Source organism: Chiloscyllium punctatum, chromosome 38, assembly GCF_047496795.1.
Source record: "Chiloscyllium punctatum isolate Juve2018m chromosome 38, sChiPun1.3, whole genome shotgun sequence".
Classification (NCBI taxonomy): domain Eukaryota; kingdom Metazoa; phylum Chordata; class Chondrichthyes; order Orectolobiformes; family Hemiscylliidae; genus Chiloscyllium; species Chiloscyllium punctatum.
The window spans coordinates 22,842,876-22,870,123 of record NC_092776.1 but is presented as its reverse complement, the minus strand read 5'-3'; the positions used below and the strand labels follow the sequence as shown (position 1 = coordinate 22,870,123).

The 27,248-nt window shown below is 41.0% G+C and overlaps 1 protein-coding gene across 2 annotated transcripts in view; it reads left to right on the top strand.

The window, feature by feature from the left end:
* The first annotated feature begins 394 nt into the window (after nucleotides 1-394).
* Nucleotides 395-27,248, top strand: part of trub1 (TruB pseudouridine (psi) synthase family member 1) — an 87,829-nt gene continuing 60,975 nt past the window's right edge. For both annotated transcript variants that reach the window (XM_072557359.1, XM_072557360.1), the window contains exons 1-3: nucleotides 395-551; nucleotides 19,720-19,815; nucleotides 21,399-21,454. In XM_072557359.1, the coding sequence (XP_072413460.1) occupies nucleotides 419-551; nucleotides 19,720-19,815; nucleotides 21,399-21,454 (285 nt within the window). In that variant the 5' untranslated portion in view covers nucleotides 395-418. The remainder of the gene's footprint in view (nucleotides 552-19,719; nucleotides 19,816-21,398; nucleotides 21,455-27,248) is intronic.

The window sequence follows — 27,248 nt, the reverse complement described above, 5'->3', positions numbered from 1 at the left end:
CTCATTCCCTAAATTCAACTCAGAGGACCTCATCACTTTCTCCACCTGTGTCACTGATAGCATCATGTACGATGATCTCTGTCCATCCTTCCCCTTCAGAGTTAACCTATATTTTCCTGCATATTTCGGGTGCTGACAGTTCAGCCGCTTCTTGCAAGGTGCGTTAACTTCCCACCCCTCACTTCTTTGGTTTTAACATGGAAACAAAAATGTCTACATAACACAATTCCGTCGTAATTATCTAACTACAAGAGCACAGTCTATTTTCTTGGTCCGAATTCTCCAATCACTGAGCTTGGTACTGTCACTGGGTGTGAGCTCTCCAATCAGGACGGTGGACTCCAAGTCCCAGAATGCAGCGGGGGGCCGCTGGTAACACGTGACTGAAGGGGCAGTTGGCGGTGGGTGCTCGATAAACATGGCATCGAGCTCGGGGTCTGTCGCTTTGGCCGAGAAGCTGCAGGGTCTGAATGGGCTCTTTGCTATCCACAAAAAGAAAGGCCCTACTTCAGCAGATGTACTGAATCTTCTGAAAACTAAGCTTTTAAAAGGTACATATGTTTTACAGATTCTGTTTGCATAAAGAAGCATCTCTGCGTCTAAAGCAAACACATTAGTTTTGATTCGTTTCTGACAACTAATATGCATTTAAAAGGACATTTCCTGGAAGTCGAGCAATGGGGTAAAATCCATCTTACGAAGAGAGTTTAGAACAAAAGAAAAATCTATAGTTTTAGGTATTTCTTTTGTTTCTTATCACTTCCTTGGATGTAAACTGTGATTTAAATATTTCCTGCCCAGAAGGGCGGAGCTTCTTTTTAAGAGTGGTTTGCTTTAAATAGTTGATGAATAAATTCAAGTTTCTGTATACACTGTACTTGAAAAATGCGCAGTTGGCACAGGGAATCTGCAGCTTGTTTTGGGGCTAAGTTTTTTTTAAACATTCGTTATCTTGAGTTGCTGAAGACCTGTAGTATATATACCGTGTTGTGCTCTGACATTGAGATATCCGAATTGGAAAGAGCCAAGATTTGTTTCTGATCGTCAGATTTCAGTGCAGTAGTGAGGTTTAGATCTATGGTTAAAATCGATTAAAGTTAGATCCTAATCACTATTGTAACCTTGAGTTAGTCAAATTTAAGTGATTGAATACTGGCAAATCCAGACTTGAGCAAGGTTTTGTACCTGGACAAGAAAGCAGTGTAATTCATAATATGGAAAATTTTGTAGCTGGATCAAAATTTCATGAGGAAATCGGGAGTGTAGACCATCAATGATCTTGAGCTTGTCTGAGAGATCATAGCTGATCTGAAACTATAAAATAACAGGAACATAAGAAGTTGGTTCACATATCTCCTGTGGCTATACCTCTCTCAATCAACTATTTCCTTCTGGAGACTGTTGAATGGAATAGTGTCTCAAGAAAAATAGAAGTGGCAGTCAGATCTTGGGCACTAAGCATGAATTTTGCATTAAGCAGGGTTTGTCAAAATTTAAAAGAATAATTGTTAAAGGGTACTCTCCTATCAGGCACAGACAGGATGCTCTGTGGCAATGAGTGTGAATCTAGAAAAGTATTTTGCTTTCCTAGTGCCAGGGTTCGAACCATACTGTCAAAGGGGAGAGTGAGGAGCCAGAAGTTGCTGTACACATTGGAAGGAATGACATAGTTAGATATTGCCGAGTAAATATAAGGGATAGAAAGTTAAAAAATAGAACCTCAAAAGTAGTAATCTCTGGTTTCCACCTGCTGCCAAGTTCTAACTAGGGAAGGGAAAAGGCAGATAAATCAATGTGCAGATATTCAGATTCTTGGATCACTGGGACCTCTGAGGTAGAAAAGGTTCAAGAGGTGGGTTTCGCGTGAACTGGAAAGGGACCAATATCCTGGGAGAGAGATTTGCTAGTTTACAGGCTTCTGAAATAGAACTATCAAAGAGTGTCAGTGGGGGTGGGGGTGTGGGGGGGGGGGGGGGGGGGGGAGCGGTTCCTAAGTAGCAGTGAAAACAGACAGATGAGACTAGTTCTGAATCAGAAAAGAACAAGTTAATTGATTAGAAATTAATTGGCCTTTCTGTAAGGAAACTAGTGATAGTGGGTCATGTCTTTTGGTGGCTACTAAGTGTTTGTGTATCCTGGTGGCTAGTTTTCTGCCTGTCTGTCCGATGTAGTGTTTGTTACAGTCGTTGCAGAGTATTTTGTAAATGACATTTGTTTTGTTGGTTGTTGGTACAGGGTCCTTTAGTTTATCAGCTGCTGTTTATGTGTTGATAGGTTTGTGGGCTACAATGATGCCAAGGGGTTGGATTAGTCTGGTACTCCTCTCCGAGATGTCTTTGATGCATGGTAGTGTGGGTAGAGTTTCTGGGCATGTTGTCTACTTGTTTGGATATATTGTTTAAGAATAAGCAGACTGTGTTTATCGGGTACCCGTTGTTCTTGAATATGTTGCATAGGTATTTTTCTTATGCCGCTCATTGTTCCTGGATGTAGCAATGTCTTGTGGCCCAATTAAATAATTTCCAGATGCAGCTCCATTTATGGGACCCCTGACTCATAGTCTCACACTATGGCACATCGACATACAGTCTAGCAAAGGAACTCGTGCCACTCCATCCAGTCCACCCAAGAATTCCTGAACATCATTGAAGACACCAAGATAGAAAAGGGTGAAATAATGGTCTCCTTTGATGTAATAGCCCTATTCACATCAATTAACATCAGCCTGATCAAAAAAACACTGACCACATTACTAGATGAACCAAGGACACAAACACCAGAAAGTACTAACTTCATCAGCAAGGACAACATCCTCAAGCTAGTAGACCTGTGCCTCACTACCCACTTCACCTTCAATGACAAGACCTACAAACAAATCAATGGGATACCCATGGCTCACCAATATTAGGCTTCTTAGCAGAAGCAGTAATGCAAAGACTAGAACGAACTGCCCTCCCCCACGATTCAACCCAAAAACTTTTGGGTCTGCTACATGAATGACACCTTTGTCATCACAAAACTGAACAAATTAGAGGAAACTTACAACATCATCAACAACATCCTTACTGGCATAAATTTCACAAAAGAGGAGGAGAATGAAACGACAACAGACTCCCCTTCCCAGTGTCACAGTGGAACGAACAGGTAATGGAGAACTACAGACCAGCGTCTACAGGAAGGCAATACACTGAAGACCAGATACTTGACTAGAGAAGCAATTATCCCAACACCCACAAACTGAGCTGCATCAGGACATCATTTAAATGGGCTACAACACCCAGGAACACAAGTGGCAGAGAAAAATACCTATACAGCGTATTCAAGAACAATAGGTACCCGATAAACACAGTCTGCCGATTCTTAAACAACAAACCCAAACAAATAGACACAACAGGCCCAAAAACTATAGCCACGCTACCAGACATCAAAGATATCTGAGATGGCTGCCACACTACTCCGACCCCTTGGCACCATGGTAGCCCACAAACCTACCAACATAGGAAAACAGCTACTGGTGAACCTAAAGGACGCTGTACCAACAACCAGAAAAACAAATGTCATTTACAAAATACCCTGCGAGGACTGTAACAAACACTACATTGGACAGACAGGCAGAAAACTAGCCACCAAGATACACAAACACTTACTAGCCACCAAATGGCCCACTATCACTAGTTTCCTTACATACAGATGAAGAAGGACACCGCTTCAACTGACAACACATCCATCCTAGGACAGGCTAAATAGAGACATGCATGGGAATTCCTCGAGGCCCAGCATTCAAACGAACTCCATGAATAAATACATTAATTTGGACCCCATTTACCAATCTCTGAGAAAAAGATCTGGAGAGGATATTATCCACCTTGACAGACCAAGACATATAAATAGAATGCAGGACAGAACATCAGTGCTTCACTGGAGGCTCGCTGATGTTACCTAGCATGGTGATGCAACATCTGAAAACAAACCTCCGAGCTCAGCAACCAAACTTACAATCTACAAATTTTAATAGCCTGAGACAAGAGCTTTCAAAAATTGGAGTAAACTACTGTCAAGTAAAGGGATGACTGACAAGTGGGAGGCTTTCAAAGGTGTGATAACGAGAGTTCAGAGGCATTATTTTCTTGTTAGATTGAAAGGCAAGGCTGGCAGATTAGGGAACGATGGATGAATAAAGGCATTGAGGTTCTAGTCAAGAATAAAAAAAAGTCATTATCGGATGTATACAACTGGGAACAAATTATTTTCTTCAAGAATATAAAGCATGTAGGGGCAATCTTAACAGGGAGATCAGAAAGGCAAAGAGAGGATATCACATAGCCTTGGCAGATAAGGTTAAGGGTAATCCAAAGAGATTCTGCAAATACATAAAGGGCAACTAGAGAGAGAGTAGGCCCCTGTAAAAATAAAAAATCAACAAAGTCGTTTTTGTGTTGAATCTCAGGAAATGGAAGTGATATTAAATTAATATTTTGAGTGTTTTTATTATGGAGAAAGAAATGGAGGCTAGAGAACTTGTGGAAATAATTATTGATGTTTTGAAAACAATTCACATTACAGAAGAGGAAGTGCTGGAGGTCTTAGCAACTATAAAGCTGGATAAATTTATGGAACCTGTGTATTTTAGGATGTTGTGAAGGTTAGGGAGGAAACTACAGGGCTTAAGTAGAAATATTTGTATCGTCCATAACCACAGGTGAGGTGTCAGAGGACTGGAGAGTGACTGTAAGGAGAAGCCTGCAAGTTCATAGATGTGCGAGTCTGACATCAGTGGTGGGCAGGTTGTTGGAGGGGATTCTGAAAGAATAGAATTTACGTGCATTTGGAGAGGCATGGACTGATTAGGGATACTTGGCATGGTTTTGTACAAGGGAAATTATGTGTCTCAAACTTGATTGAGTTTTTTTTAAGGAAGGAACAAAATTGATTAACAAGGGCAATGGTAGATGTTGTTTACTTGCACTTTAGTAAAGCCTTTGACCAGGTTCCACATGGTAGATCAATTAATAAATTTAGATCATGTGCGATTCAGGGTGAGCTTGCTAGTTAGATACAAACCTGGCTTTGTAGAAGGAGAGAGAAGGTGGTCAGGAGAGCCTTTTTTTGTCGTTTATTGTTTTTCCCCAGAGTAATAGGATCTTTATTTTTGTTCAACAAAGTCAAGGCAGCTTGTTTTCTGCCTTGAAAGACAGCAAAGTGACACTCCTGCTGTGTTTTGCCCTGTGCTGGCCTTTTCCTGGAAGTGTCTGACGGGGTGTATTTTTTTTTCTGTTTACACCTTTTGGTTTAAAAAAAAGTGGAGGGTTGTTTATTGGATTGGAAGCCTGCAACCGGCAGTGTTCCACAGGGATTGGTACTAGGTCCACTTTTGTTTGTCGTTTCATCTAAATGATTTAGATGAGAATATAGGAGACATGGTTAGTAGCTTTATGGATGACACCCAAAATTGGTGGTAGAGTGAACAGTGGAGAAGGTTATTGAAGATTTAAAAAGAGATCTTGACCAACTGGGTTGGTGGGCTGAGGAGTGGCTGATGGAGGTTGAATTTAGATAAAAGCGAGGTATTACATTTTGGTAATACAAGCAAGGACAGGACTTTACACAGTTAATAGTAAGGTTCTGGGTGGTGTTGTAGAACAGGGACTTGGAGGTTCAGGTACGTAACTCTTAGAAGTTTACATCAAATGTAGACAGGGTGGTTACCAATATGTTTAGCACACCTGCCTTCATTGCTCAGACTTTTGAGTGTGAAGTTTGGATGTTATGTTGAGGTTGCACAGGCCTCTGTGGAGTACTATGTTCGGTTCTGGTTGCCGTGCTAGAGGAAGGATATTATTAAACTGGAGTGGATTCACAAGATTTACCAGGCTGTTGTTGAGGATGGTGGGTTTGAGCTTGTCTGGGACTTTTTTCACTGGAGTGTAGGAGGTTGAGGGGCAACCTTTAAAAGTTTTATAAAATCATGAGGGGAATAGATAAGGTGAATAGCAAAGGTAATTTCCCTAAAGTGGGAGAGTTCAAAACTAGGAGGTACATTTTTTAAGGTGAGAGGAAAAACATTTTTTTTAAAAAGGCATGAGGGGCAACCTTTTTACATAGTGGTTTGTGTGTGGAATGAACTGCGGGAAGAGGTGGTGGATGCGGGTCGAGTTAGAATAATAAAAAGACATTTGAATAAGTATGTGAATAGGAAAGGTTTGCGGGGATATGGGCCAAATGCAGGCAAATGGGAATAGTTTAGTTTGGGAACATGGTTGACATGGATTGGTTGGATTGAAGGGTCTGTTTCCATGCTGTATAATATGATAATGACCTTAACCTTCATTTTCTGCCTGCCCTATAACTTCTGGCTTCCTTGTCTAACTCAGTCTTCAATATATTCTATGACACAGCCTCTTCTGCTCTCTGGGCAAGAGCACTCCAAAGGCCTGAAAGAATAAATTTCTCCTTATCTCAGTTTTCAATCAGAGGCTCCTTATTTTGAAAATGAGTTCAAGTTCTAGATTCTCTTTCAAAGGGAAACATTAGAACCTTTTCAATCAAGTCTGCTGAAGATAGTTTCTTTCATTCAGATCACCCCTCAATCTTCTAAATGCTAATAAGTAAAGGCCCAGTCTGCTCAACCTTTTCTCTAGACAGCTGAGGAAACAACTTAGTGAACCTTATCTGAATTCCCTCCTTAAGTAAAAAGAGCAAAACTGTGTACAATGCTCTAGATATGGTCTCAGCAATGCCTTGTATAGGCTACATTGTACAAGGACTGTCGTATTAAATTCTATCTTTTACAATAAAAGCCGACATCCCATTTGCCTTGCTAATTACTTGTTATGGTTTCATGCTCCTCTTTGCATTTTGTCAAGAAGAACAGCCAGATCCAACTGTACTACAGCTTTGTGTGGTGTGCATTTAAATAATTTTGTTTTCTATTCTTACCACCAAAGTGAACAACTCTCCTTTCTTCATATTAAACTCTTAACTGTCAATATTTGTCTATTCATTAATCTACCTATATCCCTTTCCATGCTCAGTATCCTCCTCACAGCTTGCTTTCCTATCTGTCTTTGTCCCGATATTTACTGATGGTTCAATATAGACTGTTGCTTCATCCAAATGATTTATATCGATCTTAAGTAGTCAAGGCCCCAGTGCTGATTCTGCTGGCATTTCACTAGTTAAAATTTGCCAAATTCAAAATGACCCAGTTATCCTGACTTTGTAAAACGAACAGGAAACAATCTTGTGTGGCACTTATTGAACACACTTTGTAAATATGAATACACTGCATGAACTAAAATTCTTTGATCCACATTGCTTGGTACATTCTCATCGAGCTCATAATTTTATTAAATGTAATTTCCATTTATGAAGCCGTGTTAACACTGTCTATTTTGTACAGGTTCTCCTATAATGTTGTAGTTGTGTGTTTTAGAAAATTGTGCAATAGAAATAGTGGGGCTTATGGGAAAAATAGTTGGGGCGAATGACCAAAAAAAACCTGTAAAAATTGAAATAAAAATATTAGTTAGCCAAGCACAAACTATAACACAGTCTACGTAAATTTTGACCAATTGTAACTGACCTGTAGTATGGTACTGCATAGTGTAATGCATCAGAAGCTTTAACTGATTACTCTTGATTGGCATCTATAAGTGCTGGCTGCGCTACATTCTAGCCAGTCTTCTGATCCCATCCAATGGTAACACTGCACAAGTCAAATCCCCGAATGAAACCTGCCTTGATAGGTCAAGCGCTGAATCTTAATTTCTTTCGCTTACTGTCAGTTTTGTCAAGTTTCTTTTGGAGGGTTTCATATTGTGATGCTCGGGGACATCTATCACCTCATTTTACAAATTCCACCTGATTTATTACCTACCCACCCTTTGGTGTTCCTCTGTCACATTCTAGCACCACCATACCATGTGCCATTTCCAAAACAATTCACCACTTCCTGGATATCCCAGAATTGACCAATATCCGTAGAGCAGCATCATCTTTAAAACGATAATGTGCACTCAGACCAAGAGCTGTCAGTCTGGATCTGCCAAGCATGGTTCCTGACATTTGCCCTGGACATGCAGACAATGGAAAATTGGTGCCTCTCTTTGTGGACAGGGACATGGAGATGCTGCTGATGGGGATGGGGTGATGCTGAGGCAGGTCCTTTTCTTTCAGGCCAAACGAGGATGCTGTTCTTCTGGAACCATGCCAACCAGAACCAGGGTTACCATTCCAGGCCAGTGTAGTCTCAACCACCTGAAGGAATACACTGAAAATAGGAAGATCAATGACCTTCTCCAATGACCTTCTGCCAATGAAAGTGCCATCATCTTCTCGTTGATACTTCAAACTCATTCTCTCTCTGCTACTGTACTTTCCATTTTCTGCAACATTTCTCTCTCTCTCTCACACACACACACACTCACTCATCTTCACAAATAGCATAGAGTACAATGGGTGAGTGGGGGAGGGGATGAAGGTGATAGGTCAAGGAGGAGAGGGTGGAGTGGATCGGTGGAAAAGAAGATAGGCAGGTTGGACAAGTCCGGACAAGTTATGGGGACAGTTACTGAGCTGGAAGTTTAGAACTAGGGTGAGGTGGGGGAAGGGGAAATGAGGAAACTGTTGAAGTCCACATTGATGCCCTGGGGTTGAAGTGTTCCGAGGCGGAAGATGAGGCGTTCTTCCTCCAGGTGTCTGGTGGTGCGGGAGCGGCGGTGAAGGAGGCCCAGGACCTCCATGTCCTCGGCAGAGTGGGAGGGAGAGTTGAAATGTTGGGTCACGGGGTGGTGTGGTAGATTGGTGCGGGTGTCCCGGAGATGTTCCCTAAAGCGCTCTGCTAGGAGGCACCCAGTCTCCCCAATGTAGAGGAGACTGCATCGGGAGCAACGGATACAATAAATTATATTAGTGGATGTGCAAGTAAAACTTTGGATGTGGAAGGCTCCTTTAGGGCCTTGGATAGAGGTGAGGGAGGAGGTGTGGGCGCAGGTTTTATAGTTCCTGCGGTGGCAGGGGAAAGTGCCAGGATTGGAGGGTGGGTTGTTTGGGGGCGTGGACTTGACCAGGTAGTCGCGGAGGGAACGGTCTTTGCGGAAGGCGGAAAGGGGTGGGGAGGGAAATATATCCCTGGTAGTGGGGTCTGTTTGGAGGTGGCGGAAATGTCGGCGGATGATTTGGTTTATGCAAAGGTTGGTAGGGTGGAAGGTGAGCACCAGGGGCGTTCTGTCCTTGTTACGGTTGGAGGGGTGGGGTCTGAGGGCGGAGGTGCGGGATGTCAACGAGATGCGTTGGAGGGCATCTTTAACCACATGGGAAGGGAAATTGCGGTCTCTAAAGAAGGAGGCCATCTGGTGTGTTCTGTGGTGGAACTGGTCCTCCTGGGAGCAGATGAGGTGGAGGAATTGGGAATACGGGATGGCATTTTTGCAAGAGGTAAGGTGGGAAGAGGTGTAATCCAGGTAGCTGTGGGAGTCGGGTTTTTAAAAAATGTCAGTGTCAAGTCGGTCATCATTAATGGAGATGGAGAGGTCCAGGAAGGGGAGGGAGGTGTCAGAGATGGTCCAGGTAAATTTAAGATCAGGGTGGAATGTGTTGGTGAAGTTGATGAATTGCTCAACCTCCTCGCGGGAGCACAAGGTGGCGCCAATGCAGTCATCAATGTGGTGGAGGAAGAGGTGGGGAGTGGTGCCGGTGTAATTACAGAAGATCAACTGCTCTACGTAGCCAACCAAGATACAGGCATAGCTGGGGCCCATACGTGTGCCCATGGCTACCCCTTTGGTCTGGAGGAAGTGGGAGGATTCAAAGGAGAAATTGTTAAGGGTGAGGACCAGTTCGGCCAAATGAATGAGTGTGTTGGTGGAAGGGTACTGTTGGGGACGTCTGGAGAGGATAAAACGGAGGGCTTGGAGGCCCTGGTCATGGCGGATGGAGGTGTAGAGGGATTGGATATCCATGGTGAAGATGAGGCGTTGAAGGCCAGGGAAACAAAAGTCTTGGAGGAGGTAGAGGGTGTGGGTGGTGTCTCGAACATATGTGGGGAGTTCCTGGACTAGGGGGGATAGGACAGTGTCGAGGTAGGTTGAGATGAGTTCAGTGGGGCAGGAGCATGCTGAGACAATGGGTCGGCCAGGGTAGTCAGGCTTGTGGATCTTGGGAAGGAGGTAGAACCGGGCAGTGCGGGGTTCCTGGACTATGAGGTTGGAAGCTGTGGGTGGGAGATCTCCTGAGGTGATGAGGTTCTGTATGGTCTGGGAGATGATGGTTTGGTGATGGGGGGGGTGGGGTCATGGTCGAGGGGCATCAATGTGGACTTCAACAGTTTCCTCATTTCCCCTTCCCCCACCTCACCCTAGTTCTAAACTTCCAGCTCAGTAACTGTCCCCATAACTTGTCCGGACTTGTCTTACCTGCCAATCTCCTTTTCCACCGATCCACTCCACCCTCTCCTCCTTGACCTATCACCTTCATCCCCTCCCCCACTCACCCATTGTACTCTATGCTACTTTCTCCCCACCCCTACCCTCCTCTAGCTTATCTCTCCACGCTTCAGGCTCACTGCCTTTATTCCTGATGAAGGGCTTTTGCCCGAAACGTCGATTTTGAAGCTACTTGGATGCTGCCTGAACTGCTATGCTCTTCCAGCACCACTAATCCAGAATCTGGTTTCCAGCATCTGCAGTCATTGTTTTTACCTCGCTGAATCTCTTCTGCATAGCCTACTCATTCCCTCAGTACATCTCCACACATGCACCAGCAGTAACAGTGTGTGCCCATCTTTTTCTTCCTCACCCGCTATGTGCAGAGCTTGCTGACTCTGACCACCCTGAGCAGCTGAGTGACTGTGTCCGAGCCCCTGTACTGGTATTTTTTGGAATTGGGTGCCATAGTAATTAGTCACTGAAACAGATTCATGTGAGTCTGCAGATTTTTTTAAACATCTATCTGTATTTTTTAAACAAAAGAGAAAAAAGCTCTTAATACAAACAACAAAGCCAAGTTTCAAACTGCTTCTCAACCCTGTCCTTTTACTGCTGGTCAGTTCCAGTGAAATTTCACACATTCAACTCTAAGTGTTTAAATTAACAGATCTCTCCCAGTTTCTTGACCTCGGACCATAAAAACATTTTTACGATGCTTTTCTAAAGTTCACAAGCACAAACCTTTCACAATACCTTTCATGAAGCCCTTTGTGAAAAAGTGCACGAGCTGACTGATCATGTGACGTTGGCGTGAGTCCAATCCTCCGTGACACCTAGTGCCAGGGATGAGAATCGTGTAACAGTGAGCGGGAGCCTGCTTTATTTTAAAAAAAAGAGTCCACGATTCTCAAATCATGTTACAGACATGCTGCATTTAATAAATGCACATTATAAGAAGTACCTGTATCGTGGTTTTCTAACTGTCTCGTTACAACCTATTTAATAACGGAATCCCACGATTTCCCAAGATCAGAGATGGGCAAGGACAAAATCAGGAAGGCATTTGCAAAGATGAGAATGAAATAATTTGCATTTATAGGGCGTAAAATGTTTCGTAATCAATGCAGTTTTATTAAGTATTGTCATTGTTGTAATATCGGAAAACATGGCAGTCAGTTTGTGCACGGCATAGTTTCATAATGCAATTAACTTGATCGCAAGATCATCTGTTTATAATGATGCAATTCAAACACTGAAAGGCTATCTAGTCACTGAGCTCTGCTTCGTGTTGGACTTTGCGATGTTCCAAACGTCGGCTACATTTCTTTGTTACATAGTTTGGGTGTGAAATGTTTTGGGACATTGTGAAAGGTATTATGTAAGTGCAAGTTCTATGAGACATTGCTAAAAAGAGACATGTCATCTAAACTATTTGTATTGTACTCATCAGGACTGAATTGCAAAAAAAGCTATCCTTAGAAAGGAGCAGTGAACATATACAGCATAAAAGCAGTGTGCAGTTAATTGTCAATAATCAATCTAAATTAACTGCTTAAATTCAAACTAGGCAAGTCCATTCTCATTTGAAAAGCTGCAGTATGTGGATATATTCCTTTTGCCCGTAAAGAACAGGTTCCTATTTGTAAATCTATGATTGCTATCACATACTGTTATGGACCAGACCAAACCCCTCTCAAAATATGCAGAAAGTAGTCTAGACCTTAATTTTTTTTTAATTGTAGAGGTAAATGTAAAGTGTTGCATTCCAGATCCAATTTTTGTCAACTTACTGGGTTTAAAGCAAAACACACTTTATTCATCCACTATAGTTAACATATAACAAAAGAAAGAGGGAATTTAAAACCTTCATTCTATTGGAAAACTTAACAGAATAATAAATAATTACTATTTCTGATTAACTGCTCCAATATAGTAACATCTCACAAACACATGCTTGGTAAAAGGCAAAATCAGAATACAGTTTATCTCATACGCAACTCCAGCAGCAGGAAGAGAACCCCCAGCTTTTGGCTGTAACAAGCAGAAGGGAAAAGAAAAAAAATCAAGACCCCAACAGCAACTGAAGAAAAAGAAAAATCCTGGCTCTGAGAGCTTGACCACACCTATTCAGGCTGCTTTTATTGTTCCAACTTTATAAAAGAAAACCCGAGGCCTTTCAAGCTGTTTACTGTTGTTGCTCTGAGAGATGCCTGGGTACCTCCTTTAAAATCTCTCTCCAAAGAAAAGGACAAAATAAACCTCTTAAAGCCTAAGTATTGTCACAATACAAATGAATCACCCTGTGGGCTCAATTGATTGTCTTAAATTCGGGTCTGATGTGATTCTTACTGCAGTCAGGATTAATGTTGATTGCCGTTGACCAATATCAGAATTTATCCAGTGTTGCATGCTGCGACTGGAATTTTTGAATTTTTTGAAGCTGTTTGCACACTGCCTTCTGGAGACAGATATATTGTTTGATATAGTCCAACTTGTTGTGATGTGTGACCTGCTGTACATAACTGGCTTCTCAACAGCATTGGGATTCCTATAACCTAACTTATTTTTGTGGTAAGCAGAATGCCATTTTGATATAGCAGAAATATCCTGTTAGATGTTCTGTTTGCTGTGAATGATTTGTTTTGTGGAAATGGTTGGAGAATTGGACCTTCTTTGCTTGAAAGAATATGAAGAAGATGTCTCCATAGGGAGCATGAAATGATATTTAGCACAGGAAAATTTGAGTTTGGCCGACTTGAACTAAGCCAAAATATTGGGTATGGACAATTTAGGAAAGATGTGACAGAATGATTGACGTTTGTATTGTTATGCTAATAAAGGTGAAACTCTTATATTCATTTAATTTTGCAGTTAGAAAATGTGTTGGGGGGGAGCTACCTGTTTCCTGTATTGATTGATTGCACTAAAAAGTATTGGGCTTTCTATGTCTCTATTTTGGGGGGGGAAGTGCATTATCTGGATTTCAGCAAAATGAGATCAAACTTGGCTCTGATACACTGATTTACTTGTAGTTTTATATCTGCAGTAGTGTCGAAGGAATTGGAACCCATAGTGGATGAGAAGATATTGTTAGTTCATAATTGCAAGAGCACGTTCTTAGATTAATAGATTTTAGAGCAAAATGGTCACATCTTGGTCTGGAAATGGAATGACTATTCCTATTATATGCACATGATCGACCATAAGCTTAACATCTCAATGTTGGGAAGGTTGTGCCATTTTCTTTTCATAATTTGGCTTTTTCTGGCGCATCCAACTTGGAATGAAGTATTTGTGTAATTTCTTCAGATGATATAAATAGTTGAAAAGAAGCTGTCCGTTAATGTAGTACTTAAACAGAGATCTTGAGTATATACTTGACTTGACTATTTGTTTTGCAGTGTTGCTGAACAAAGAGACTTTGTGCAAGTTCATAGTTCCCTGAAAGTGGAGTAGCAGGTAGATAGTATAGTGAACAAGGTGTTTGGTATGCTTACCTTTATTGGTCAGTGCATTGAGTGCAGGAGTTGGGAGGTCATATTGCAGCTTTGCAGGGCGTTGGTTAGGCCGCTTTTCGAATATTGCATGAAATTCTAGTCTCCCTGCTATAGGAAGGATGTTGTGAAACTTGAAAGGGTTCAGAAAATATTTACAGGGATGTGGCCAGGTTTGGAGAGTTTGAACTCTAGAGAGATGCTGAATAGGCTTGGGCTATTTTCCCTTGAGCCTCAGAAGCTGCGGGGTGACTTTTTGTAGAAGTTTAGAAAATCATGAGGAGCATGGGTAGAGTAAATAGACAAGGCCTTTACCCAAGGTGAGGAAGTCTAGAACTAGAGGGCACAGGTTTAGGGTGAGAGGGGAAAGATTTGAAAGGGACCAGAGGGGACAACATTTTCACGCAAAGGATGGTACGTGTATACAGTAAGCTGTCAGAGCAAGTGATGGAGGCTGGTGCAATTACACCATTTAAAAGGCATCTGAATGGGTACGTGAATTGGAAAGGTTTAGCAAGATATGGGCCAAATGCTGGCAAGTGGGACTAGATTTGTTTAGGATATCTGGTCGGCATGGACGTGTTGGACCAAAAGGTCTATTTCTGTGTTATATATCTCAGATTCTGTGTCATCAAAAGTGCTGTATTTACTAAAGACTATCATCATCAGCAATCCCTTGAAACAAGGAGGAATTTAGCTCATGTGCATGTTTTTTTTCTAACATGGGTAGGCTGTCGCACTGGAGCTGCCACATGGTTCTAACTGACCAGTAGATCCTTCTGCTTTTACCATCTGCATTTGCAGGTTGAACATCAACTCGTTCGGTTCTATTATGATTGCACGTTCTGTGACTATCCAGTCCAGGACTCAAACCCGAAGCTTCGGAGTATGAGGTAGTGGTATTACCTGTTTTGACCAATGACTTGCGCTTCTAAACAATAGAGCCATTGCTACATTTGGAGAAACAAATGATTAGCTAAGGATTGATGAGTAGAATTGTCGGTCGACAGTCAAATTGTGCGCTGCATTCAGTGCAGAGCGCACCACATCTATAATGAAAAGGTACCTTTAGCTATAATATTGGCCATCTACCTCTGCTTTATAATGGCTACAAAGACTAAATACACACTTTCTGTTTCCTGACTTGATAATTGCACCCAGTTTTGTCTTGGAGAAAGCACATCATTGTGACTGGAAAGTTTGGTAATTGAATGGGAATTTTCAAATCCGAATTTTAATCATCAGTTACAACTGTGCTTAAATTTTATAGTTATTTTTAACGTTTGTATACGTTATGACATGCATCCGTACATGGCAGTTGGGACTTGTTTCTGAATCATCTTGCCTGGAGGTAGGGATGCTACCATTGTGCCACACTGCTTGTGACACAACCCATTCATTAGTGGATTAATATAGCTTAATTGGAAACAATGGCTTGCATATAGATGGTGATTTTTAAAGCAAATGCATTCAGAGCAGCTTTTCAGAGATATTATCAGACTGAGTTTGATGCTAAAGAGTGTGAGATTTGGTGAGTAAAATCTTGGTTTTTAAGATTTGGATTTTTAAGAAAGATGTTAAGAACTGGTATAGAAGTAGACCCCATGACGTTGGACTATGTAGCTAAAGATCAGCCTTTTGGAGGATTCTGTAGCTTAATGGTATAGGAGCAGGAGGTGAAGATTTTTGCAACACTATTGCTATGGTTAGGCAAGAGTGGAACCAACTGAGGGAAGTTGAAAAGAAGATTGAAAGAAAATTAAGTAACAATCAGTGTTTCATCTCAACCCCAACATATCGCTGCTATAATTTCTTAGTGCAGTGTTCCAGGCCCAACAACGTTTAGCTACTTCAATAATAGCCTTGTCTCCAACATAAAGCAAGATTGAGGATGTTTTACTGATAATTTCGTGGAATGCAGTCTCATTTATAATAAGTGAAATAGTAAAGGGAAGTATACTAATATGTAGCAAAACCTGGGTAACATTCAAGCTTGGATTGAGAAGTGGCAAGAAACATTTGTGCAATGCAGTAACAAACTCCAACCATCATTCCTTGATATATGTTGGCATTATCACCTCTGATTCCACCATTATCAGCATGTTGGGGTTTACCATTAATCAGCAATTCTGAAGTAGCCTCAAATACTGGTTACAAGGGAAAATCAGAAACTGGAAATTCTGCAATGAGTAACTTAACCTTCTGTCTCCCCAAAGGCTGTCCATCAACTACAAGGCAACAGGTCAGGAGTGTGATTGAATAGTCACCAGTTGCCAGGTTCAGTATGGCTCCTATAATTCTCAACCAAAGAAAATTTATACCATCTAGAACAAAGCCCACTTGTTAACGCCCCATTTACCACCTTCAACATTGATGCATTTCAGTACTGGTGCATTGTGGCAGTGGTGTATATGACATGCAAAATGGATTGCAGCAACTCCCTGAGGACCTTTTAACAACATCTCCTACCATCTGGACAGCAGATGCATGGAAACACCATGACCTGCATCTCTCAACATCCCAATTTTGAAATATGTCACTGTCCTTCACTGTTACTAGATCAAAATTCTGGAATTGCTTACCTAATGGCACTGTACATATACCTTCAAACCATGGTCTGCTGCAGTTCAAGATGACAACTTGCACCAGCTTCTCAGTTAGAAATGGACAGTCACTGATATTGTTTGTAACTTTTTGGTCAAGCTTATTTCATCACTGGCTAATTGAATCATTTCAAATATTTTTCCAATCTTGGAGTTGCAGGGAAAATGGGTACATTCTAGAGAAGTAAAAATTTGCTCAGTCTATTTGCAAGGAAAAGGAGATTGGAAATGGCTGTAGTTTATAAGGATAGAGGGTGATCATAATCCCAAAATGAACTAATTCCACCTGTCTGCGCTTGGCCCATCCATCCAAACATTTCTTATTCATGTCCTAATCCAAATGTCTTTTAAACATTGTAACTATATCCGCATTCACCACTTCCACTAGAAGTTCATTCTGCACCCAAATCACTCTGTAAAATAGGTGCCCCACATGTCTTTTCAAAATCTTTCTTCTCACCTTTTTTTAATATAAAAGATGCTCCATAGTCTTAAAATCCCCCTTTCTAGGGAATAGACACTTGCCATTCACCTTATCTATATCCTTCATTATTTTATAAACCCATGTAAGGTCACCTCTCAACCTCCTATGTGTCAGTGAGAAAAGTCCTATCCTATCCAGCCTCTCCTGATAACTCAAACACTCCATTCATAACAACATCCTGGTAAATCTCTTCTGAACCTTCTCCAGCTTAATAATATCCTTTCTATAACGGAGACCAGAACTGGACATAGTACTCCAGAAGAGGCCTCAGCATAACATCCCAACTCCTATCCCCAAAAGGTGTGAGCAATGAAGGCAAGCATGCTAAACACTTCCTTAACAACCCTGGCTATATGTGATACAAACTTCAAAGAATTATGTACTTGAACCCCATGTCTGAATGTTCTACAACACTATCCAAGGCCCTACTTTAAATTGTAGAAGTCGTCTTTGTTTGTTTTACTAAAATGCAATGCATTTATCCAAATTAAACTCCATTTGCCAATCTTCAGCCCACTAACCTAATTGATAAGATTTCTTTGTAAGCTTAACTGGCTTCACTGTTTATGTCAACCGCAAGCTTACTAACCATGTCTGCAATATTCTCCTCCAAATCATTTATATAAATGACCAACAGTAGTGGACCTAGTACCAATCCCAGTGGAACACCACTGGTCATAAGCCTCCAGTCCCAAAAAAAAGCCATCATTGTCTCCTCACATTAAGCCAATTTTGTATCAGTTGGCAAACTCATTCTGAATCCCATGTGCTCTAACTTTACTAAGTAGTCTACTGCGTGGAACCTTGTCAAAGGCTTTACTAAATTCCTCATGAAGAGCTGTTGCCCGAAACATCGATTTTCCTGCTCCTCGCATGCGGCCTGACCTGCTGTGCTTTTCCAGCACCATTCTAATCTTGACTCAAATCTCCAGCATCTGCAGTACCCACCTCTGCCTAAAGTCCAAGTAAGCCATGTTTATTGCACTGTCCTCGTCAAACTTGGTTACTTTCTCAAAAAACTCAATTGAGTTTGAGAGAGAGAGTTTCCCTTACAAAAAAAGGTAACCCTGATCATTCCTTGCCCCTCCAAATGCATATTAATCCTGATTTCACAATTTACCCACCACGTCTGTAGTTCCTGGGCTTCTCCTTGCATCCCTTCTTAAACAAAGGCACAATATTAGCCACACTTCAATTATTCAGCACCTTGCCTGTATTTATAGATGGTACAAATACTTCTGCAAGTGGCCCCACAGTTTCTTCCCTAACTTCCCACCAAATCCTGCGATTAAACTAGATCAAATCCTGGAGATTTATCCTCCTTTTATATTTTCTAAGACCTCTAGCTCTTCCTCTTCTTTAAAATGAACTGTTTTCAAAACATCAATATTTCCAAGTTCTCTAGCCTCCATTTCCTTATCCATGCTAAAAACCGATGCAAAATATTAATTTAATATCTCTCCCATCTCTGATGTTCAATGCAAAGATGACATCATTGATCTTAATGTATTTGTAGAATACCTTTGGATTATCCTTAGTCTTATTTGTCATGGCTATCTCATATCCTCTCTTTGCCTTCCTAAGGTCCCTCTTTAAGAATGTCCCCATTTTCTTTAGTGTTCAAGAGTTTCATTTGCACGCAGTTGTTTATATCTAACATGTAATTTTTAAAATTCTTAACAAGAGCCTTAATGTCTTTATTCATCCACTGTTTCACTGTTTTCTAATCCTACCAACCTTACCTTATAGGAATGTAATGACTTTCAACTCTCATTATCACACTTTTGAAAGCCTCCTACTTATTCCAGTCCTTTATCTGTGAACAGTCTGCTCCAATCAATTTTTGAAAGTCTTTGTCTCATACCATTAAAATTTGCCTTATTCCAACTAAAAGTTTTAATTTTTAGCTCATCCTTTTTGTTTTCTATTTTAAAACAAAAAGAATTATGATCACGAGATCCAAAGTGGTCCCATACATAAGATCAAAATTGAAGTAGATTTTAAGAGGGCATAGGAGAAGATGGCAATGAAAGTGCAAAAAGATGTTAATTCAGTGCTAATTTAGGGGGATCCTTGACCAAGTTCGCTTGTATTGTGCAAGGAGAGAAAAGGGTGAGATGCAGCCCGGGTTGCTGAATGGGTGTCATCAGTCTTGGTGATTTCAAGAAGGTGAAGAGCTCTTCACACTTGGTGAGTGTGAATGGGGGCTTGGAAAAGGCGTTTAATAAGATGCTTGTTCAAGGAGAATAGAAATTGGGTATTACTTTGTCCCTCCAATGTGATGGCCAAGAGACTAGATGGATGGCTAATTAGTTGTTGACCAGGTAAAGAAGTGAGAGAGAACTCACCTTTTTCCAGACTTGATGCAATTCAAAACCATAAGTGATGGAGAGCATTCCTCTAAGCCAAATGAGATCATACGAAATTTCACTTGCTACTTCAACCATAAAATGAATTTAAAATCCATATCCTACATATCATTATGGTCTTTCTTCTTCAGTGTTCATTTTCAAGATTTTGGTATAGCCAACAAGATGCTGGCAGACTGTCAAATTCTGCAGACCGTGGGAGAGTGCACTTTGGTAGTACCATTTAAATTTCAGCCAAAAAGCAGAATAAAACACTTGTTGAGATATTTTGTGACATTTCAATTTTGCTTTTAAACAACTGACATGATGTGTTAGTCTGACATTTGAATTGTGTTGCTCAAACAGAGGCTGGCATCAAGCAACATCCAATGAAAAGAAAGAAACAGATTTTAAAGTTGGGACATGGAGGAACTCTTGACAGTGCAGCATCAGGAGTGCTTGGTAAGAAGAGGTGGGGATTGAAAGCTAAAGGTACTTCGTAGCAATGGGTAAACAGCTATACGCATTGACAACTTGTTTGCTTTTATCACCCTTCGATGTCTTTAAACATGTTAAAATAGACTTTGTGTACTAGAAGGCATATATCACACTATGTATGAGGGATTACAGTAATTTGCAAGCTGTGTTTGTTATCTATCAGCATTCTAATTTGGGCGGCAACTTTATACAATGCTGGTGAGGGATTGTACAACCAGCTGATGACTCCTGTTGCTCACAGATCTTGAGAAACAAAAGGCAGCTGAAGCTGATCACTAGCAGTGATGTACTGAGAAAGCCTATCAAAACATTAGATTTAAATGGACAAGAGCAATGTTTTAGGATTACCCTAACCCTAATATTAGGAGAAAGTGAGGACTGCAGATGCTGGAAGTCAGTCAGGATTGTGGCGCTGGAAAAGCACAGCAAGTCAGGTAGTATTCGAGAATCGACATTTCAGGCAAGAGCCCTTCATCAGGATAGATGCATTCAAATGAAATGCATTTGTCGATTAAATGCATTCAAATGAAATCCAGAGAAAATATTCATCTAGTCTCCAGCTTCCTTGATTTTAATTATATTTGTACTCATTTCTTAGTTTTGAGTATTCAGATACTTGGCCTATATTGACATAAGAATCCTTTTTAAAATAACAAATTAACTTCGGAGCTTTTTTTAATGTTGCACAATCAATGTTTCCTTAAACTTCTATTGACTTTGCTAAACTGGAATGTTGTGCTGCACTCTGTCTTTAAGATAATTGGGTATTACTTTGTCCAATTGTATAATTGGGTGTTACTTAAGATAAACTTGGAAAGGAATGTTTGAGAGTGTTTCTTTATTCCCTGCATGACATATTCCTAATTGCTACATAGATATGCATGTGAAAGAGAATCTTGGTTTGCATCCCGAATTTCAGATCATCCTTGTCAAGTTTCTCTCAGTTCTTGCACCTTAACACCTTATATTTGAACTCCTAGTCTTTAGGAAATAACGCTTAGCATTTTACCTCTGTATTTAAAGTGCAAATAACAAGGTTTTCTATGACTACTTTATTTTGTTAAAAGCAATAATATTTTTTGCAATTGCAGCAAGAGCTGTACAGAGTAGTCGAGAATTAACATAAAAACAGAAATTGCTGGAACATCCCAGCAGATCTGGCAGCATCTATAGAGAGATTTTAAGAATTAATATTTTGGGTCCAGTGTCCCTTCTTCAGACCTCCGTTCAGTCCTCCTAAGATTTTTCCAGCAATTTCTATTTTTATTTCAGATTTCCAGCATCCACAGTTCTTTCAGTTTTTAGTCAGAATTGAGTTATTGCTAATAATACAATGTTTGATTGAACATTATCTTTCTGTTAACAGTAATTGAGTGCTGTTGATGGTTTCATGGATTTATTTTGCATTATAGTCTTAAGACCTATTTCCTGACCAATGTTCTGCACAGTGCTCTCGAGCTTTGTTTACATTTCTGATTTGCTGCAATTGTTTCTCTTGCCACATGTTTTAAAAAAATTACTGTTTTCCTTTTGTTATTTTACTATAGTGGTTGGAATTGGCAAAGGGACCAAAATGCTTAGTGGAATGTTGTCCTGCTCCAAGGTAAGTGTAATTGTTTAATATGAATATGATTTGTTTCTGATCCTGCTAAATTCATAGCTTCAGCATTTAATTCACTGTAAAATGTTCCCTTTTGAGAAGCTCCCTGAACTTTGGCTGCTTTGATTGTGCTGCTTCAGCAAAAGTATAAACTGTGTTAATATTGCTGACATAGTTTAAGATTGCTTTATTAATATTCATCACTCAATAAAGTCATTGTTAATAATATGGGTGAGGTGACTGCATAATGGTATGCAGAGACCCAGTTAATGATCTGTGGTCACAGCAGGTGGTAGAATTTGAACAAAAAAATCCAGAATTAAAACTAAAATGAATTTCAAACCATTGTTGCTTGTCATAAAATCTCATCTGGTTCATTACTGTATCTCTAAGGTCAACTGATGTCCTTAACTGGTCTGGCCGACAAGTGACTCCAACATGATTAAATCTTAACCGTCTATGAAGTGGCTGAACAAACCATTCAGTTGTATAAAGCACTAACTTATTTTTAAACAAGGAAAGGGACCTGACAGATTTCCTGACATTGACTAAGGCGCTGGGAAATAAATGGGGAGATAATGGCCTAATGGTATTAATGCTCGACTATTAATTCAGAAACTCAGCTGATGTTATGGGGGCTCTAGTTTGAATCCCACCATGATGGTGGAATTTGAACTCAACAAAAAAAATTCTGGACTTAAGACTCTTGACCGTGAAACTACTGTTGATTTGTCAGAAAAATGCATCTAGCTCACTAATGTTCTTCAGGGAAGGAAATTTGCCATCTTCACCTTGTCTGGCCTAGGCGTGACTCCAGACCCATAGCAATGTGGCTGACTCTCAACTGCCATCTAAAGTAGCCTACCAATTACTGCAAAATATCAACAAAGAAATGAAAACACACAGACCACCTGCTATCGACCAAGTCCCGGAAAACACAACTGGAAAAACAGCCCTTTTAATCCTGCAAAGTCCTCCTTACGAATATCTGAGGGCTAGTGCCAAAATTAGGAGAGCTGTGTCAAAGACTAGTCAAGCAACAGCCTGACCTTATCTGTAAAGTATGATTCTGTGAGTATGATTTATGTCCCAGGCGCCACCATCATCATCCTTGGATATGTCTTGACTCAAGAGCAGAACAGCAGAAGTTGTGGCACCGTGGTATACAGTTAGGAAGGAATTGCTCTGGGAGATCTCAACATTGACTTCAGACCCCAAGAAGTCTTATTGCTTCAGGTTAAACGTGGGATTTGAAAAATCTCGCTGATCTACCATGTGCCATCTTCCGTTGGCTGATGAATCAATTATTGTTGAATAAAACTAGAAGGACGTATCGAAGTGGCAGGAGCACAAAAAGTACTCTGCGTGGTTGATTTCAATATTCCTTACCAAGAGTGGATTGGCAGCACTACTGATCGAGCTAGTCAGATCCTAAAGGGCAGAGCTGGTAGACTGGGTCTGCAACAGATGGTGAGAGAACTAGCGAACGAAAAACGTACTTGACCTCATCCTTACCGATTGGCTGACTACAGATGCATCTGTTCATAACAGTCGGTAAGAGTGATCACCACACAGTTCTTGTGGCAAGAAAATCCTGCCTTCACACCAGGAATACCCTCTGTGTTGTGTCACTATCGCTGTGTCTGAATGGGGCAGACTTCAAACAGGTCTAGTAAGTCCAGACTGGGCATCCATGAGGTGTTGTGGGCCATCAACAACAGAATTGAACTCCAACACAACCTGCAATTTTATGGCCTGGCATATCCCCCCACTCAACCACCACTGTCAAGCCAGTGGATCAACCCTAGTTCAAAGGAGTGTGTGGGATGGCATGCCAGCAATATCAGGCATTCCTAAAAATAACCTGGTGAAGCAACTGAACAGGATTACTTGCATGCCAAACAGCATGTGCAGCAAGTGATAGAGCTAAGGGATCCCACAATCAACGAATCCGATATAACCTCTGCAGTCTTGTCACATCCAGGTGGACGGTGGACAATTAAATGATTCATTGGAGGTAGAGACTGCACAAATATCCCTACCCTCAAAGATGGAAGAGCCTAGCATGTCACTGCGAAAACTGTGCTGAAGCATTCGCAACAATCTTCAACCAGGCGTGCTGAGTGGATGATCCATATTGGCAACCTCCAGTAGTTCTAGTCATTTAATTGTCCCTAATTTGGAATTTGGAGTTCTAAATTGGAGAAAGGCTAATTTTGACAGTATTAGGCAAGAACTTTCAAAAGCTGATTGGGTGCAGATGTTCGCAGGTAAAGGGACGGCTGGAAAATACGAAGCCTTCAGTAAAGACAGTCCAGAGACAGTGTATTCCTGTTAGGGTGAAAGGAAAGGCTGGTAGGTGTAGGGAATGCTGAGTGACTAGGGAAATTGAGGGTTTGGTTAAGAAAAAGAAGGAAGCAGATGTCAGGTATAGATAGGAGAGATCAAGTGGATCCTTAGAGTATAAAGGCAGTAGGAGTATACTTAAGACAAAAATTAGGAGAGCAAAAAGGGGACATAGCTTTGGCAAATAGGGTTAAGGAGAATCCAAAGGTTTTTACAAATCCATTAAGGACAAAAGGGTAATTAGGGAGAGAGTAGGGACCCCCTCAAAGATCAGCAGCCTTTGTGTGGAGCCACAGGATTTGGGGAGAATATACAAAATGAGTATTTAGCATCAGTGTTTACTGTGGAGAAGGACATGAAAAATATAAAATGTGGGGAAATAGAGATGACATCTTGAAAAATGTCTGTATTACAGAGGAGGAAGTGTTGGATGTCTTGAAACGCATAATAGTAGATAAATCCCCAGGACCTGATCAGGTCTATCCCAGAATTCTGTGGGAAACTAGGCAAGTGATTGCTGGGCCCCTTGCTGAGATATTTCTATCATCAATAGTCACAGGTGAGGTAACGGAAGACTGGAGGTTGGCTAACTTGGTACCATTATCTAAGAAGGGTGGTAAGGAAAAGCCAGGGAACTATACAGTGGTGATGTCGGTGGTGGGCAAGTTGTTGGAGGGAATCCTGAGGTACATGATGTACATATATTTGGAAAGGCAAGAACTGATTAGGGATAGTCAATATGGCTCTGTGCATGGGAAGTCATGTCTCACAAACTTGATTAAGTTTTTGAAGAAGTGACAAAGAGGATTGATGAGGGCAGAATGGTAGATGTGATCTATATGGACTTCAGTGAGGCGTTCGACAAGGTTCCCCATGAGATACTGGTTAGCAAGGTGTTAGATCTCATGGAATACAAGGAGAACTAGCCATTTGGATACAGAACTGACTCGTAGGTGGAAGACAGAGGGTAGTGGTAGAGGTTTGTTTTTCAGACTGGAAGCCTGTGACCAGTGGAGTGCCACAAGGATCAGTGCTGGGTCCACTACTTCTCTTCGTTTCTATAAGTGATTTGGATATGAACATAGGAGGTACAGTTAGTAAATTTGCAGATGGCACCAAAATTGGAGGTATGTTGGACAGCGAAGAAGGTTACCTCAGATTACATTGAGATCTTGATCAGATGGGCCAATGGGCTGAGAAGTGACAGATGGAGTTTAATTTGGGTAAATGCGAGGTGCTGTATTTTGGGAAAGCAAATCCTAGCAGGACTTGTACACTTAATGGTAAGGTCCTCCGGAGTGTTGCTGGATAAAGATACCTTGGAGTGTGTTCACAGCTCCTTGAAAGTTGAGTCGCAGGTAGATAGGAATGTGAAGGAGGAGTTTGGTATGCTTCCCTTGATTGGTCAGTGCGTTGGGAGGTCATGTTGCAGCTGTACAGGATATTGGTTCGGCCGCTTTTGGAATATTGTGTGCAATTTTGGTCTCCTTCCTATCAGAAGGGTATTGTGAAACTTGGAAGGGTTCAGAAAAGATTTACAAGGATGTTGCCAGGATTGGAGAATTTGAGCTATAGCGAAAAGCTGAATAGGCTGGGGCTGTTTTCCCTGGAGTGTCGGAGGCTGAGGGGTGACCTTATAGAGGTTTATAAAATTGAAAGGCGTGGATAGGATAAATACAGTCAATAAACACAAGCAAATGGTCTGGTTCTTTAATACTTCACACTTTAATTTCTTATTCGGCCAGGCACAGATCATCCAGGAACAGAGGTTTAACACTTCAGTGTTCCTCAGAGGAACTGAGCACATGGCTTAAAACAAAGACATTTTTATACTTTTCTTAGAGAGGTACAGGCCATAATTGTATATAATTACCAATTAATTGACAGAATGGTTTTATTGCCAGCAACTCAGTCCAATGATTTTTCCTGGAAACCAACTTTGTTTTCCAACATTCAAGCTATTCTTCTTTAACGAACCTAGTCTCTGCACCTGCACTTGAAGGTCAGTTAAGATGGCCAGTAATGTCTGTCTAGTCTGGTTTTTTCTATGCGGTAAAGGAAGCATTGTCTGCTAATCATTGTAGAGGCAGATTGTGGTTAAGTCAATTATGCAGCTTTAACAGGGTTAAAAGCCATTTTATGCAGCTTTAAGCAGAATTGGCAATTTGCAGCCTAGATGCCGTTTTATTATGTTATTTGCATTAAAAAGCCATTTTATTTCCACCTAAGTTATTAAGAATATCTATTACGTGGTTGTTCCTGACAACTATTAGTTACCTCCACCTGTATTTAGGTTTCAGATCTTCAGGCACAACATCGAAGGCCAAAGGGCCTGTACTGCGGTGTTATGTTCTATGAATGGCTTGCTAGGCATTTCAGAGTTCAGTTGTGAGTCAACCACATTGCTACGGCTCTGGAGTCACATGTTGGCCAGACCAGGTATGGATGGCAGATTTCCTTTCCACAAGGACATTAGTGAACTAAATGGGTCTTTTTCTGACAAAAAAAAACAATGGTTTCATGGTCATCAGTTGACTCTTAATTCCAGATTTTTAAAATTGAATTCAAATTCCACCAGCTACCATGGCAGGACTTGAACCCAGGTCTCCAGAATATTATTCTGGGTCTTTGGATTAAAAGTCAAGTGTTCCTACCATTAGGCCATCGCCTCCCCTCGTAAGTCATAAAATGGAATGTTTTGCCAAGTGTCATTGCAGTGCCATTAACCAAGAACATAACTGGACTAATTCTTTAAATGTGTGTGAATGAATCATCATAGTCTTGCCAGCCCATAGATCTGCTGTCTCATGAGAGAGACTACTGATGGTGATTTTAACCGGAGGGCCACCATACCTCAGGCAAAGGGAGAGGTTAAGAACAATGTTCTTCAGCTGGTGATGAGAATTGATCCCATGCTATTGGCATCTCACTGCAACACAATCATCTAGCCAACTATGCTAAATATTGTTGATACAAGAGAAAGTTATAGAGGCTTGGAATTCCGTGGCAAACAATTATCGAATAAATAAATAATTCCATCATTTGCTCATTTCCCCCAGAGTATGTACATCATCTCGAGACAGAAGGCAGAATTTTCCTGAGTGCAATTCTAACAACATTTGAAACTCTGCTCCATACAGGACAAAACAGCCTACTTAATTAGTACCCATCCACTGACTTCAACATTCATTCCCTATGCCACCAGTGTCTAGCTGCAGCAGCGTGTGCTATGTATACTATTCACTGCTGCAAGTCACAAGGCCTCAGTCAGTGGAACTTCCGAGTGAATAACCACCTAGAAGTACACAGGCAGAGGATGCTTGGGAGCATATTGTATACTCCCAATCATCTTTCATCCCCATGGTGTTCATGAATTTTATCTATCTCTGCCTTAAACAAAATTAAGATGGATGAAGCATGGAGATTCTCCGCTTTAAGCCGTTCTGGATAT